The sequence below is a fragment of the Cervus elaphus genome, chromosome 5, assembly GCF_910594005.1.
Source record: "Cervus elaphus chromosome 5, mCerEla1.1, whole genome shotgun sequence".
NCBI lineage: Eukaryota > Metazoa > Chordata > Mammalia > Artiodactyla > Cervidae > Cervus > Cervus elaphus.
This window is the reverse complement of record NC_057819.1, coordinates 111,743,841-111,761,129: the sequence shown is the minus strand read 5'-3', so window position 1 is coordinate 111,761,129 and position 17,289 is coordinate 111,743,841. Positions and strand designations below refer to the sequence as shown.

The window sequence follows — 17,289 nt, the reverse complement described above, 5'->3', positions numbered from 1 at the left end:
TAGAGGGGGCAGGAGGGGCTTGATCACAGCCACCTGGGGCTGGGGCACCTGCTCAGTGGTCTTGGGTAGGTTCGCCTCCTCCTTGCTCCCCTTGGAGAGCTAATACTGCATGGAGGGGAGGGGAGGGCTTCTCTGTCAATCCCATCACACCTCTGGCCTCTTGGTTCCCCCTGCAGATGTTCCAGTGGCTTTGACCGCTACCGCCAGGAGTGGCTGGCCTACGGCTGTGCCCAGGAGGTGAGAGGCTGAAATGAGCCAGGTGGGGGAAGGGCAGGGCTGCAGGCCCACCCCTTGTCTGGTTGCTCTTCTCTTGGTGACATGCTCCCCTCCACTGGGGCTTGCCTCCCTGTCTGATCTGTGCCAGTGAGACCAATGTGGGAGGTTTTTGAGGGCCCGGTGGGTCCTTGAGACAAGCACTTCTCCTGGTGACTTGGCCCAGAGCAGCAGTTCTCCAGGGGCTCTCTTGGTCCTTGCAGAGGGTATATTGGGTGTGGCCTTGGCCATACTGGAATCTTCTAGGAGGCTGTGAGCCTGGTAACATTCAAGAAGTCACTGCCCCAGCTCCAACCTTCAGGCATTTAAGGAAGGCGGTCATTCTGGGAGCAAAGTGGGTTGTACCTGGCACCTCCCATTTAGAATCCCATACAGGTTCGACCCCTGGGTCGGAAAGATCCCCTGGAGGAGGACATGGCAACCCACTCCAGTATTCTTGCTTGGAGAATCCCATGGACAGAGGAGCCTGGCGGGCTACAGTCCATAGGGTTGCAAAGAGTCGGACACAGCTGAAGTGTCTTAGCACGCATGCACAAACACAGGTTCCTTCTCACTTGGAATTTTCCAGAATGCTCAATGCTTTGGATGGGTCATGTCCTAGTCTCACACCTTTTACTGGCACAGAGAGACTCATTCATGTATGTATCCTTTCCCCTCCCTTCCCCTCACTTTCCCTTCTTGCAGGGCAAGCACATGGCATGTGCCCAGCACTTGCTCTGATTTAATCTTATCACGGTCCCAGGAGCTAGGGACCAGTGTCCCCATTGATCAGAGAAGGAAACTGAGCCTCAGAGAGGTTCAGTGACTTGGCTGGCAGCTCACAGCTGGTGAAATGGTGAAGGTGCTGGGCCCAGGATTTAAATGTGAACCCCCAGAATTACTACTATGCTCTCACTACCATCTGTTTTATCAGTGTGGCTGGGTGAGCTGTTTCTGGTCTTCAAAAAAAAACCCCTCAAACCCCTTGTCCATCTAGCAGCCTGTTTCTGACATTGGCTGTTGGTGATGTACTCATTTGCTTTATTTATTTAAGATGGGCATCTCAGCTCCTTCAGGAAGGATTCGAAGCAGCTGACAGATAAATTGCCCTGTAAGATAAGACACTTTCAGGATAAAGTGGAAAGCTCAAATGCATTCAGAGCCCAGCTTTGGTTAGATTACCATGCCTGGACCACTCACTGGAATCTTAAATCTTCTGGCCGCTGAGGGATGAAAGCACCCCCAGGGTCCTCCTGTGTGCGACGGGCCCGCTGGCAAGGCCTCTGTCCGTCGCAGCACCGGGTCTCTCTTGCAGGCAGAAGGCAGAACATGTGAAGACTTCCAGGACGAGGACTCCTACTCATCCTCCCCCGACAGCTCCTTCAGCCCCTTTGATGGAGACCTCACCACCACCTCCTCATCCCTCTTCATTGACAGCCTCACCACGGAAGGTACGGGTGGAGAGGAGCCATGGCCCTGAAGCATCCCTGCCCCTGATAGCGATTATCTCAGGGAACAGAGTCGTTGCTTCCTGTCACATCTGAGGCTCCCAGAGCCTGGGTCACTTGCCAGTGAGACCCAGAGCTAGGTTTAGGACAAGTAGACTCCATGCCCGCGTCAGAGTTGTGAAACAGAGGGCAACAGAAAAAATTACTGTCCCAGCACATTGCCAATTATTTTACATAATAACTTGATTCATCTTAATAGCAATTCTCAGAGAACCTGTGAGATCTTAGCATCCCGATAGCAGGTATGAACTCAGTCTCACACACTCAGACGTCAGAGAAAGATTGCATAATTTTTCTGTGACTTCCCTTCTGGTTCCCACCCCTCATTGGGCTGGCGTGGTGGGAAGTTCCACCCCCGCCGCACTGGGGCTTGGCTTTCCACTGCTGTGATGTCCAGGGGGCAGAGGGTAGCGTGGGACATCTCTGACCATCTTAGGGTGTTGCTGAACTGCTTCTTCAGGCCTGGATGTCCCTGGGGCCTTCTCTGCCATCCCCATGTTACTGGTGGAATGGTGATTCCTGGGTTCTTGTCCTCACAAGGGAAAGAAATCTATCTAGAGACATAGAACAGTTTTAAGTAGTGGGAGTTTTAATAAGCAAAGCAAAATGTACACTCTTGAGAAGGGAGGTGAGCAGACTGTCTCGGGGCCAGAAGCAGGCCCACAGTGAAGGTAGAGTTGGGTTGTTCAGAGTGATGGAAAGTTCCTCCCTGTGTCCTGCATCACTGGAGTGATGAGTTGGTTGACAGCTTTAGGTTATGTAACTTTTCTCCCATAAGCACACAAGTGCAAATGGGTTGGAGGGGTGGTGGGCAGGGAATGGCAATACTAATTTATTATAAATACTGCATAATGAACCCCAGGCTATTCTGAGTCATCTCTTAGGTCTTGTTGCACCTACACCAACCAGTACTGGCAGTTTGGAAAGCCCCGTTGGTCTTTGTTATCTGGCTTGGTACTGATAAGGCTAGAAATTTTGCAAACCTTAACCACAAAAAGGGAGTTCTCTGGGCATGTTCTGGTCGCCAGGGTCCAGGTCAGGCAGGGAAAGGTGACCCCGTCCAGGATGGGGTGGGACCTGCTCATGTCTGACTTTCTGTCTAACAGTCTTCAGTTCCAAGGTCAAGTTGTTTCCATTTCTTTGAGGCCAGTTCTCGGAACTGTGGCAGCGATGTCATGGCTACAGTCTGGTCATCACGCAGTTAACTACTTCCACCGGGTGGAGGTTTTGGCGTCCAAAGGTCCTTGACTCTGCCTAATGTCTATATTACCATTCAGTCTTGTTGAACTCTTTTCCTCTGTTTCTGTGTTTTCTCACCTCTCTGACTAAACTTATTCTTTGGTTAAAGTTTTTCCATAGAGAAATTGTAGGCTGAGGATATGGGGGGCAAGGCCCATAGGATCCTGCTCTGTTTCACTCAGGCCTAGGATTTCATCGAAGCTGCCGGATGTCCATCCACCCTGTGGGGAGGACCGGGCAGGGTCCCCGGATTCTTTGGCCATCTCTGAGAAATTCCTTCCTCATCCTTTTTGGATACATGGCATCTAGATTTTAACCCCTTGCCCTAAATCTAAGACTGAAAATGGGGTCTTCCTACCTCCCCTGAGCCAGATTACCTGTTTGAAAGGAGCAAATGGGAAGGAGGAAAAAGCTGGTATTTTTAAACATTATTCATCCACAGTCCATTTTATAGACAAGGAAATGGGCTCATGAGGGGCAAAGTAGGTTGCTCAGCAGTGGAATATTCTTTCTGTGGTCTCCCCTGCCTTTGAAATGCAGCCTAGAGAACTGGAAAGCAGGAACCCATGGATCTGGCCAGAGGGAAGTGAACAGTTGATAGAAAGAACAAACATTTAAGGGGACTGACCATGGGCCAGGTAGAGTGCTGACATTGTGTACCCATTAATACTCACTTAATCCTCCTAATTATCCTGAACTTTGATGCTCTTTGATCCGCAGTTTACAGAGGAGACACTATGGCTAAGAGAGGTTGATGGGCTTGCCCAAAGTCACACAGCCAGGAAAATGTGGCATTGGGTCTCATCTGGTTCCCAAAGCAGCAATCTGGCTCGCTCCACCCCAGTGCTTTTCTCAGTGCTGAAAGGAATAGAAAAGGGTCTTCATGGGTTCAATGGGTAGAAAAATAGTGAAGTGTGAACAGTGAGGCAGGGGATTCAATACATTACTTGAAAAAGGAGCAAGAGGAGACCTTGCCCTCAGAAATTATAATGGAGTTCAGGGGTGACCTTCCAGTTGAAGGAAACTCCACTTAAAAGAACCCCCTGGCCAGTCACCCTTGAGATAACCCTATGTGCTACTGGGGGCTCAATCTGAGCCCAGAGCTGGGCTGGGGTCTGCAGACACTAGGTGAGAACCCAGCCTTTCCCTCAGGGGTTTAAGGGTGAGCCACGGTGCCTGAGGCCAGAAGGGTGGCTGCGGTGGGGATGGAGAGAGCACAGTGTCTGGCATCTGGAGGTTGGGTTCAAACCCTGACTTGGAATTATTTTCCTTTAGTCCCGGGCCACTGCCATGAAGGGCTGTCCCTACATAGCGTGTCCCATTGATCAGTTTTATCACGTGTGTGTCTCCTGTCATCCCAGGAATGTGTTCCTCCTGTTTGCTATGTAATAAAATTCTACATGGGAAACATTAATTAGAGTAAGGACAATTATGGCTTTATGGCCTTCCAGTCCTGGAGGAGGTGGCAAAGATTAGCAAGTTGCCTTTCTAAGAAAAAAATGTGACAAGGACTTGTCCCCACAACAAACTCTCAAGGTGTCTGGAGGGACAGATTTGGGTCACCCCCTGCCTATGTTATTACAGCCCACACAGGGAGATGACGTCCTGGGGGCAGAGCTCAGGGTCCCTAGCTCAGGGTCCAGGAAGATGCGGTGAGCGATGGGGATACAGCTCTTCAGCCAGGGGAACCCACCTGGTCAGGGCAGAGGTGGAGAGCAGAAAAGTTAGTGGGAGTGGCTGCTGAAGGGTCGTGGACCCCTTCTCTCCCCAGCCAGCCAGAAAAGCAGAAAGGGCCAGGGAAGCAGGAAGTGTGGGAGCTGGATTTTAAGTTACTTAATTGCTTAAATGCCGCCCACTTAAATGAACCAGAATGACTTCAGAGTGGCAACCAGCTGCCACAAAATCTATGCATTTTATCGTAAGGACAGACAGGCACTGACCTGGAATATCTGTGCAGTCTAACATGTTGCTGAACAGAACATGTTGGTAGCAGCAAGAAGTGACTGCTAACCACAGAAAATGACCACTCATTCAGTAGCCACCACACATGTGGTGGTTGTTCATGGGCCTGGACCACAATCCATTAATTAGGGAACCAGCTTGCATTCCGTGGACCCCCAGCAAGGTAACATCTGGGAACCAGCCCTCAGTGAGGGAGAGAAAATCTGCTGCGGGTGCAGCGTGGTCACCTTTAGTCGTCTTGTGGGAGGGACTGGCTGCAGGTGTCTTTTTGTCTATCAAGAATGCGTGTGGCCTGGGCTACAATGTATTTCCAATGGTCTAGATTCAAAACACGTTGATTCAAAAAATCAAGTTAATTTGTCCTATCATGTTTAGGATTACTTCGGTCAATTTTGAGTAATCAATTCATCATTTTCAACTTGTAGTGATGAAATAGATTCAGAGGCGTACATAAATACCTTGTGTATTGCAATTCCTGAAGAAAACGTATCTTTCTATTTTAAGTCAATAATTCTCCGTTTTGTTTCACTTCGAATTTTTAGGGTGTTTCTGTAATTTTGTTCCTTTATTTTTGACTATGCTGGACCTTCGTCGCTGCGCAGGCTTTTCTCTAGTTGCAGCTTCTCATTGTGATGGCTTCTCTTGCTGCAGAGCGCCGACTCCAGGAGGTGGGCTTCAGTAGTTGGAGCACATGGGCTCAGTGGTTGTGGTTCCTGGACTCCAGAGTGCAGGCTCATTAGTTGTGGTTCACAGGCTTAGTTGCTCCACAGCCAGTGGGATCTTCCCAGACCATAGATCAAACCCAGGTCTGCTGCATTATCAGGCGGACTCTTTACTTTCTGAATTTAACTTACCTGATGCGAACAGTAAACTCATTGGAAAAGACCCTGATGCTGGGAAAGATTGAAGGCAAAAGGAGAAGAGGGCAGCAGAGGATGAAATGGTTGGATAGCATCACTGATTCAATGGACTTGGACTTGGGCAACCTCCAGGAGATAGTGAGGGACAGGGAGGCCTGGCGTGCTGCAGTTCGTGGGGTTGCAAAGAGTCAGACACGACTTAGCAACTGAACAATGTTGACAATCAATGATAAACAATTAAATGATTCCTAAGTCAAATCTACAAAAGCAACTATATCCAAAGAAGCTTAGTTTCTAGTTTTCTTCCTCCATTCTATTCCCTCTTTTCTCTGTGAAAGTGAAGTGAGAGTGTTAGTTGTTTAGTCCTGTCCGACTCTTTGCAACCCCATGAACTGTAGCCCGCCAGGCTCCTCTGTCCATGGGATTTCCCAGGCAAGAATACTGGAGTGGGTCGCCATTCCCTTTTCCAGGGGATCTTCCTGACCCAGGATCGAATCAGGGTCTCCTTCTTTGCAGGCAGATTCTTCACCGTCTGAGCCACCAGGGAAGCCCCTTTCCTCTATGCGGTCCTATTTTTAAATTTTCTTCTGATTTGTTCTTTTACTATAGTGTGATTTTTTGATATTTGAAGATTTATTGGAAACACATAGCAGAATAGGATGCTACATTCAGGTACTGGGAGTGTAAAACGGTTGGTTGATGAGAGGCTCATAATCTACGGATGCTCCAGAAACAGAGCAAATGCTGTGGCACGCGGGAGGACACCCCCATCTATCTATCCTCTGGGAAGTGACAGGGCTATGACCAGGACTAGGCTGAGGTCAATGATACACTCAATGCAGATATAGAAGTTAAGGAGGCATACACACACAAAAGTAATAATTAAGGAAATAATCTTTTCATGCAATATTTTCAAAAATTGAAAGTAATGCCAGAATTCTATGGTGAACAAAATATCAAAAAAATTTTTAAAAGACAGAATCAGACCCTGTTTCACCTGTGTCACCCTAGCCTCAGCCCTCAAGAGGCCTTTCAGGAGTGGGACTTTTGAAAGAGGAGTGGTGAAGGGGAGGAAGGGCATGTCCTGTAGGAGGAACAGAATATGCAGCAACTCAGAGATCTAAGACTCTGAGGTCTGGAGAGCCTTGAGTTGCTTGTTACACCCACTGTGACAAGTGCTATTGAGTTGACCCAATGACAGGAGAAGAGAAGACTGGGACAAACTGCCAAGGGTCTTGAACATCTGTAATCAAAGGGGAGTCAGTGGAAGTTTGAATGAGGAGGATGGTGGAGGCGGAGAAGGGACGCAGAGCAGGTTGCAGGCCCTACATTGTGGAAGGTCCCATTGGTTTAATGTTTGATGCTTGAAGCAGTAATCTCTAGTCATCTAGAATAGTCTCCTGACGTGGAATTTTTGCTGTTCTTTCCCCACAGGAATCTGTGGGGAAGAACCACAGGAAGGGTCAACCATTGGAACTTATTTAGGAGGCTGCAGGGTACACTCCTTGAGGTGTAGAGGGAGTGTGTTGGCTGGAAATCTGTCTCCCACATTGTACCCTGGGCGTCTTCAAGCAGATTTGATCTTGTGGCTCACACACACCCCACCTCAAATCCTTCCTCCCCCTCCTACTGCCCCTTAGGATACTGTGAAAGGCCCTGAATTTGGCTTTCCAGGCCGCTGTCCACCCCCACCCCCAGCCTAACTCCCTCTCATCACCCCCTACTCACAGCCTGTCTGCCCTCCAGCTGTACTGAACTGCTTTCTATATCTCTACTGGCCAAATTCTTGCTGACTCCAGCCTTTGCCCCACCGTCTATCTGGGACTCTGTCTGAGCCCCACATCTCATCCCACCTTCTTGACTGCCTTTGTGTGGACAATTTTCATTGTCCCTCCATTCCCCACCCCCCACCCCCACCCTATGACCTCGCTGAGGGCAGAGATCACATCTATCCACAGTACCTATTCCCTGTGCTCAACTGCAAGTAAATACTCAGTAAGTATTTGTTGGACGAATGAACACTAGGAAAAGTTGGCTTGTCTGTGGCCTTCGATCTTTAGACTGCTATGTGACTTTGAGCAGGTCACCTCCCGTCTCTGGGCTTCAGTTTCCTAGCCTTCAGAATGAAGGGCTGAACTGAACCTCGCTAAAGTCACATCCAATCCTAAAGGGACAAAGGCCAGTGTGATTCTGCTAACCTTGCGCCTTCTCTCCTTTCCCTTTGAAGATGACACCAAAGTGAATCCCTACGCTGGAGGAGATGGTGAGTACAGAGATGCCTGCCCCTCTTCATCGCACCGCTGCCTCTTGGACTCACCCCCCAAGAGGGTGCAGCCTTCACCTGGCCTCTTTGCTTTTTGGAGAAGGAAATGGCAACCCACTCAAATACTCTTGCCTAGAAAATTCCATGGATGGAGGAGGCTGGTGGGCTGCAGTCCATGGGGTTGCAAAGAGTCAGACATGCCTGAGCGACTTCACTTTCTTTCTTTGCTTGTACTCCTTGACTGGGGGAGAGGGAAACGACCACAGCCTGGGCTTCTCCAACCTCCTGCTCAGTGGGCAGGTGCGGGAAGTGGTGGGAGCTTCTGGGCACACACTGCCTAGGCTGAAAAAGCAAATCTACATCTAGACATTTCTCATCTCAGGCGGGAACCTCCTGCAGTTCTTCTGACCACAGTGCTCTTGAGTATTCACTGCCCTGAAAGGAGTGAGAGGCAGAGGAGAGGCTGAGCTAGGGCAGGCATGCCCTAGCTGTCCCCAAGGGGCCTCCCAACCAATGATGGGTGGAGAGTAGATTCTCGTTAAAGTTGTTGCAGGAAGGGGGACCATGAGGTCACCCTTCCAGGGCCCGTGAGTGAGCTCTTGTCTAACACCCTGAAATGAATTGTCCGAGGAGACACGTGAGCTGACAGAACAAGAGATGTTATTGGGAAGGGGAGCCCGGGTGAAGAGCAGCAGGGTCAGGGACCTCAGGAGGACTGCTCTGCCACGTGGTTTGCAGTCTCTGGTTTTATGGTGATGGTGTTAGTTTCTGGGTTGTCTCTGGCCAGTCATTCTGCCTCAGGGTCCTTCCTGGTGCCATGCGCATCAGCCAAGATGGATTCCAGCCAGGATTCTGGGAGGTTGGTAGGGTATATGAACTGGAGTCTCCTCTCTCCTTTTGACCTTTCCTGAATTATTCCAGTTGGCGGTAGCTTGTTAGTTCCACGTTCCTTACCGGAACCTCCAGTTTAAGATAACTCATTCAATACTAGTGAACTAGGCACTGTGGGATCTGGCCAGGGCAGGATCTGATCAGTGTTTGCCCTAACAAAGTTGCCTTTGATTCCCAACGTGGGTTGGCAGAGAGGACACAAAAGTTGTCCACCACAATTTTACACAGCTTAAGAAGGTAGGGTCCCTGCTCCCAGGACTGCCTGGGGGGATAATCTCCTCTCTGGTGATGTGGGGTTGTGGGGGGCCATCTCCCCTGGCCTTTGCCCAGGGCCAGCTTAAGCCCTTGCTGCAACTACCACAAAGGGGAGATGGAAGAGCCTTCCAGCTCCAGGGGCTGGGAGACTGTTAACCCGGCTCCAACGGGAGAGGAGGGACTGTTAACACATCAGTTAGATGGCTCCTCCCACCAGAGATGGAGCCAGTGCTCCTCTGGGCACCAGGTGTGAGTGTGCATCTGTGTCCATTGGGCTGAGGGGAGGCAGGGGCCTCTGAGCCACATTCGTTCCCGTTATTCCACATCGTGTGCTCATCAGTCCAAGCCCTGCCCTCAGATCATCAGGGTCACTGAAGGCTGCAGGCTGATGGCCAGGTCAGGAGAGGCCAGCTCAGGGTGTGTCCTCACCACTCCCCGAGCTTTTGGCAGATACCCTGGCGGTGCCCCAGGGTATTTTGTCTCCTAAGCTTTTTTTCTCCTGTAGACAAAAGGGTATGGGGAACACAATGACTTTGGATGTATGCAACATTTTATTAAAAATCCCCACCCCTTGTTGATTCCCATCACACCCACCAGCAAAATAAAACAAACAATATTTCTGTTGCTCGCATGCTGCTGTGTCTTCTCTATGTCATTATCCCCACATCCTTTTAGGATAAGGAGAAGCAGCAAAAAGCCACCACAGGTAATATTAGTGAACTAGGCTTCTTAGCATCCCTGACTCGATGGACATGAGTTTGAGCAAGCTCCAGGAGTTGGTGATGGGCAGGGAAGCCTGGTGTGCAGTCCATGGGGTCGCAAAGAGTCAGACACGACTGAGCGACTGAACTGAACTGAACTGAGGCTTCTTAGCGACTGGCATTCCTTGGACGAATCCCTTTACCTCTCTGTATTTCCATTCCTTCAGCTGTACGAGAAAGGGTTGGGTTGGGTGTGCTTCCAGCTCCATAGTCTATGGAAAATACTCAGCCTTCTCCTTGGGCTGTATTTCAAATGCTTGCAATGTTCTCAGAGAGTGTTTGCTGGCTCATTAGCCCTTAGAGGACCTAGTTCATTTCTTTTATTGAGTTCCTCTGATGGGTCTGCCATTTTTTCTAAGAGTTGAGGACCCTGAGATGAATAAGAAACTGTCCCTGCTCTGCAGGAGGTCACAATCTGGTAGCGGACAGTGACAGGTAAAAATGTGGTCATTTTGCTCTCATAATAGCTACACTTATTGAAGTTGTCCCAGAGACTGGCTGTGCTCCTCAGCAGTTGACATGAATTATCTCATTTTAATCATCACTGTAATCCTATCAGGTAGTTATCATTATTATCCTGTTCTACAGAAATGATGACCGAGACACACAGAAGTTAAATAAGATGCCCAAGATTACACAGCTAGTAAGTAGCAGAGTCTGTATTTGAAACCAGATAGCCAGACTCCAGATCCCACAACCATCAGATCTCTTAACCATCACATGCCGTTTGAATTCCTTAAAAGGACCTATATGGGATGGGTATGAGAGAGAGCTTTTATGATCCTTAGTAGACATTTGGGCAACTTTTAAGTGATTTTGGAAAACCACCTGAATTGTGCTAAGAACAAAGTTAATGTCACCCTCATTATAGTTCTGCCCGATCCACCCTTTCATGTATTTGATAAGTAGATCTGAGGGTTCTGTCGGCTTTCATCTCTGGAACTTTGTCAGAACCCAGGACTCCACGGCCCCTGCTTCCTTGATCCCCTGACCTAATGGTCTCTCCGCAGGCCTTCAGAACAACCTGGCCCCCAAGACAACAGGGTCCCCTGTGCACCTGGGCACCATCGTGGGCATTGTGCTGGCCGTCCTCCTTGTGGCTTCCATCATCCTGGCAGGGATCTACATCAACGGTCACCCCACCTCCAATGCTGCCCTCTTCTTCATCGAGGTCTGTGCAGGGTGGGGCCCCCCTCTGCCATCCCCATCTGCATCAGCATTCCTCAGCCATTCAGTCCCCATTTCTCCTCATCTCGCCCCTCACCCACCTCACACCAGGCTCCTGTTTCCACTTGAGGAGCTTCATCAATTCCATCTGGGCGTGTCTCCCACTGGCAGGCGCTCTCTGAGTCCCTAAGCCCCAGGGCTTGGCCCCGCAGGACTCCTCTGGCCTGCTTGTCCTGTCAAATGGCCTCTGCTTTGGCTCCACCATTTGTGGAATCAGAACAGTGACCATCCCCAGAGGAAGGAGAGAAAACCACAGATGCCTCACATGCCCTTGAGTGGTTATGTGACCGTCCCCAGTGATTTATGGTTTCTCACACCCAAATTCCAAGGCCTGGGGCTTATCCAAAGCCATAATGAAACTGAGGTCTTTGCCTCTTGGCCTGCTGTGTGCGTTTTTCAATTAGATTTGACAGGCCACAGTAATCATAAGAGTCGCTCTGTCTGGGAGCTTTCGTTGAGCATGCTGCAGTTTTGAACGTCTCAGAACTCAGAAGAGCCAGCCTGACGTGCAGCATGCGAAGTAAGGCCTGGGCTCCTTCACTGGGGGCCACAGAGCTCGGGAGCCGCTGCCCACCCTCCACCCGTGGCGACTGACCAGCTCTCTGAATCCCACAACAGGGTGGCCTCTGGGGCCACCACCCTCCATGTGGGTCACACGCCCCTTGACCTCATCATCCAGAGGCCTGGGTGGTTCCCTCCTCCCTGGTTCAATGCCACCTGTTTCTTACAAATTCTAACCAGTCATTGGTAGGCTAACACTAAGACCTGCCAAGGCTAAGACCTACCCGGTGTCACCTGGGGAACCTGCAGATCCCCAGCCACAGGGATGCAGACGGGAAGGTCTGAGACCTGGGAATCTGCGTTTTCTGCAGCTCCCCACCTCTGATGCAGGACCTGTCCTGTCTAGAGGGTCATCCTGGCATTTCCAGAACCTCCCAGATCATTCCCTCCCAGTGAGGGAATGGCCCATTCCCTCACTTTCCGCAGTCTTAAGGCTCCACTTGATGTATTGCTGAGTTTTTCACCTTGTGTCCTGCAGCCCACGTGGTGAAGCATCAGATGACCTCCTTCCCAACTCCTGGGGCTCCCGGCCGGTTTCCTAGTGCACCCAGGATCACAGCCGGGAGCCTTCTGGGGAGGGGGTCTACGCTTCACCTGGCTCAGACACAGTAGCCCCCAAGAGCCCTTGAAAAGTGCTCAGAGCTGTCCCCCGGGGTGAAGGGGAGAGGGTGGGGATGGTCCCCAGTGGGTGGGGTCACACCCACTCACTCTGCATCTGTGCCCCCGCAGCGGAGACCTCACCACTGGCCGGCCATGAAGTTCCGCAACCACCCCAGCCACTCCACCTACACCGAGGTTGAGCCCTCAGGCCACGAGAAGGAGGGCTTCGTGGAGGCGGAGCAGTGCTGAGAGCGCCAGGTCTCCCTTGGAAGGGTACAAAGGAAGACCCGGGGACCTCAAAACACACGAGTCAACGCAAAGCAGAGAAATGACTTTTCTTGGCCTCCTCTGAACACACCCTGGCTGGGAAAACGAGCCCGTGGTCTGCGGTGCCAGCGCTACAGTTTGGCCATCACGCCCCAGATATTGAAGCAGGGGCGGAAAAGCCACAATAACCAGTAACAATCACCAATGCCAGGGGTCTCCCCTTCTGAGTCTCTCAATGGTCTACTCTGGAGCTGCCTCAGAGGTCCCTTCCCACCTGGAGATGGACAGATGCCCTGCTCCCATCACCTAATGCCCCTGTGTATGACAAAGAGAACCACGCCCTCGATTGCGGCTGCTGCATTCCAGGGTCCATAGACTCAAGAGCAGGTCCTCATGGCTATGGATTCAGCGTGTTTTGCCCCAGCTTCTGTGGTCTAGAAGTCTGGAGAAGGAGTTCTCACCATCTGTTACACACAGGTACGGCTGCTCCCAGCGCTTTCAGCAAGACACTGATTGGCATGCTGGCATCCAAAGAAAGCCAAAGGAGAGAAGAGAGAACTTGTGGGCAGATTGCATTTTTAGGCTTCGCTCCCCTAACTGGCCCTATCTGCTGAGAATCAGTTAGTTTCTGCGTTGAACACGCGTGTGGCCCACGTCACGGGCTTTATCCAATGGCAGCCCAGCCCACCAGGAGAGCCGTGCTGTGCGCGGCCACATCCATCAGGTGGGCTCTTCATTCCAGGGACACATTTGGGGGTCCATTGTCTTCACTGGCCTGGTCTTCCATCAGTGCCAGTCAGTACCTCCAAAGGCAGGGCCTGCCTGATCAATACTTTGCCTCCTCTGAGCTGGAATTTTATAGCCATTAAAGAGAAATAAGGTGGGGAGAAGCTTCTTGAAACATACCCAACAGGGAACTTCAGTTGGATTCTGTTGAAAAGCAAAACCTCTAGAACAATTGGGACAGGGGAAGCTGATGCGGGAAGGAAGGGCTTTATATCTGCCAGAATTTCTTGGGGCAGAGAGTTTAGGCTCCCAAACCTAATCTGGTTTTTAAGTGAGTTCTGTCCCGGACATCAGTTGGTGTTTCTTCTGAAGAGCATTTCAAATGAAAACCTATAGTTCACCCTCATTCAAAGTAAAAAAAAAAAAAATATCAGCAGCAAATAAACATTAAATCACAGTCTCCACTATCCTTTGTTGTTGTTTAGTCACTAAGTTGTGTCAGACTGTTTGTGACCCCATGGACTGTAGCGTGTCAGGCTCCTGTGTCCATGGAATTTCCCAGGCAAGAATACTAGAGTGGGTTGCCATTTTCTTCTCCAGGGGATCTTCCCAACCCAGGAAGCAGACCCATGTGTCCTGCATTGGGAGGCAAATTCTTTACCGCTGAGCCACCTGGGAAACCCTCCACTGTCCTTAGTCATGTCCTTTTATGCATGTCACCAGCATGCTGCCAAAGAAAGAAGTTTATGTACAAAGCCTCCTGAAGTGTGGGGTAGGGAGTCTGCAAATAACCAGGCACAGACAAACACTGGACTGATGGTCTTGCAGATGCTCCATGGTTTATCCTTGGTGAGAATGCTAATAACCACTGGAGTGGGAAACATGCTGGACCTCGGCTTTCCATGGGTATCCTTCATAAGCCAGGCAAGGAAGAGCTATGATTTTGAGAAATTGTATCCAAACTTGAGAAAGTAAAAAGATAATGCAACAAAGAGAATAGAGTTCTTTTCAAGCTTCTGAAGGTATGAAACAGAGCCCTTCTAATGAGAGAATCGCAGCCAGGCACTGAAATACTCAGGGATGCCAGCACTGCTGGCTGGCAGGAGGGTGATTTTTGCCCTTGGCTGACCAGCAGAGAATCTATGACCTTTGTGTGTCTAAAACAGCCAGTGAGGGAGTTCCAGCTGTGACAAGATGCGGTGCACAGCATCACAGGTCCCACTCCCAAACTCCAGCATGCTTCTTCCTAACGGGGGCTCTTCCAATCATGCTGATTCCTGAAGGGAAAGAAGACTGAGAATGAAAAAATGGGCAGTGATGTGCTGAAGCCTCTACTAGTAAACACCGCAGGTGGAGAAAGTTCAACATACCTCAGGCCAGTCAGAGCAAGCCTCGCTGGCCCCTGGGATGACATTGGTGAAGGCAGTAGAGCTGTTTGTCAGCAGGTAGCCTGGTTTGTTAACAGCAAAAAAGAACTAAAGATGTGTCATTCAGAGAGGTCCCTGGCCATTCAGAGCCCCTCAAGTCAAAACAAAGCACTCCCAAGAAACAGCCAGCAGCTCACAGAATTAATGCTGGTTCTCACCTGTCCTTAGGCTCTCTCACAAGATCAAGCATCTCTCAGACCCGAGAGTTTAACTCCAAGGTTTAGAGGGGGTTCACCGGGTAGCTACAGAGAGGGACTACAGAGAGGGACTCAGCTGCAGAGTGAATGACCGGAACGAGACATAGTGGTTTCATGGTCAACCAGCAATGGAGTACTTTTGCGCACCATCAACCACAGATAGCTTGCAGACTTCCAGACTCCTCTGCCCCACAGGCAAACAAAATCACCCAGGAGAGCAGGTGGTCAGCAGATCCTTCCCTACATGGTGCCTTTGGGCATCCTCACAGTGAGCCCACTAGAGAGGGGTTGGATGGGTCCATGAAAGCTCATCTCTGTGACAGAAAGCTTCAACCCCATGAAACAGCTGTCCATGTGGTACCCAGAAGTCAGAAGCTCTCTGGGAGGCTCTGTTTTACATCAGAACTCTTAAGAGAGTCAACAAGAAAATGAGAAGGAAATCTGCTGGCGGTCCAGAAGTTAGGACTCTGCTTCCACTGCGGTGGCCAGACAGGAAACTAAGGTCTCACAAGCCACAAAAGAAAAAGAAAGAAAGAAAAAGAGAAGAAAAATGCAGAGGCCAAGTGTGAGAGGGGATCCCTGGATCAGGCTGTGAGCACAACTTAATTCCCCTGTATCAGCCGCCCTTAGATTTGTGGATTTGTCCAATAAGGTCCTTGGGGGTTTCTGATTCTAGAACATGAATGCATATAAGCCCAGCCAGCAATTCCAGTACCCAGGAATGCCCCAGGTGGAGCAGATGGGATTTCAAGCTGGACTAAAACCCCATCACCCTCCTGCCTCAATCAGGTATCACCACCCATTCACCCCAGCAGGCCCCTGACTCTGGAGACTGCTTCTTCATGTCTTCAGGTCTCAGCCTGGAGCCTGAGGTTGAAAATGTCCTTTTGTCACTGTTAGAGGTTCTTGATGGGCCTATGGAAACAATTTTTTTAATTTGTGTGTTTTGCCAGGACTCTCCTGTGTAATGGAGCCCCTGAGTATGTATATATATTTATACAAACACACATATACATATATGTAAAATTGCTAAAAACATTGAATGAAGCTTATAGCTGTGCTCAGCCTGTAGCTAGATGTGTTATGTTAAGACAGTGCGGAAAGCTGTCAGTCAACCACACTATATGAAAAGCAGAGTATTCACTTGAGCTGTTCACTTATCTCATTGTGGACAGAGCTAAAATTGTCTTCTCTGGGTGCTGGAGCAGATTTTCACAAAGCACTGATCAGGAGCCATACCCAGACTCCCTACATCAGGTATAGTCACAAATCAAATCAGCCTCTTTCTCTGTCTTTCACCATCTCCCATTCTCCCCTCCCCCAGGTGCCCCCCCTACAACAAAAAGACACCTGAGTTTACAGCACAATTCAAAGGATTTGGGATATGAGGGCACCGTGTGTGTGTGTGTGTGTGTGTGTGTGTGTGTGTGTGTGTGTGTGTTTGCGCGCGACTCTTTGGGACCCCATGGAGTGCAACTAGCCAGGCTCTTCTGTTCGTGAGATTTCCCAGGCAAGATTACTGGAGTGGGTTGCCATTTCCTCCTCTAGGATATCTTCCCAACCCAGGGATCGAACCCACATCTCCTGCATCTTCTGCACTGGCAAGTAGATTTTTTACCACTGGCTCCACCTGGGAAACCTACCTGTTTTAAATGCAATCTTTTGTGGCCCTTATCGAAGCTGCAGCTGCTTCCATATAGCTGCTGTGGTCAAAAAGGAGCCCAAAGTGACAGTTTTCCTTGACGGTCACCGTTCTGTTTGCTGTAACTGATCTGCAACATTTCAGGAAAAGACAGTTCCCATTGTACTTGCCATTTCTCAGGTACAACCAGAGACCTTTATTAGAACTGAGAATGTTTTCAGAGGCCACCAGAAATGTTCCATTGGTGGAGTCTTACATGCAAGAATAAGGCTTTTGAGAAGTGGCTTGCAGAGGCCAAGAACCAGTATGGAGATGCACATATGGGTGGGTTAGATACCTGGGCTGGGGAAATCAGGGGCAAGTGGTGCAGATTGTGGCCATGCTGTGGGTCTTTGCCCTGAAAAGCTTAAGGCGTCAGTCTAAAGGCGAGTCAAAAACCTTGATTCTGAAAACCAGATGAATGGAACGAGTAGGTCATTCAGGACAAAAAATAAAAAATAAAAAAAAATAAATGTAATCTCTTCACATATTTAGCGTGAGAATTCTTTGCACAGATTCCCAGTGTTAACAATAAAAGGCAACATTCTTTTATAACTTCTGCGTGTGCAAAATTAAGTGCAAAAGATTTTGAGTGACATTATGCAAGTCATC

At 49.7% G+C, this 17,289-nt stretch overlaps 1 protein-coding gene and 1 non-coding gene across 5 annotated transcripts in view; both read left to right on the top strand.

The window, feature by feature from the left end:
- PLXDC1 (plexin domain containing 1) overlaps positions 1-13,839 on the top strand; it is a 65,778-nt gene extending 51,939 nt beyond the window's left edge. For all 4 annotated transcript variants that reach the window (XM_043904382.1, XM_043904380.1, XM_043904381.1 and 1 more), the window contains 5 exons: positions 177-237; positions 1,568-1,703; positions 8,049-8,084; positions 11,002-11,162; positions 12,509-13,839. In XM_043904382.1, coding sequence (XP_043760317.1) covers positions 177-237; positions 1,568-1,703; positions 8,049-8,084; positions 11,002-11,162; positions 12,509-12,628 — 514 coding nt within the window. In that variant the 3' untranslated portion in view covers positions 12,629-13,839. The remainder of the gene's footprint in view (positions 1-176; positions 238-1,567; positions 1,704-8,048; positions 8,085-11,001; positions 11,163-12,508) is intronic.
- A 2,820-nt stretch (positions 13,840-16,659) lies between these two features.
- LOC122695873 lies at positions 16,660-16,794 on the top strand. The gene has a single exon (XR_006341611.1). It is a non-coding gene; the product is annotated as a small nucleolar RNA SNORA16B/SNORA16A family (small nucleolar RNA).
- Positions 16,795-17,289: the final 495 nt, after the last annotated feature.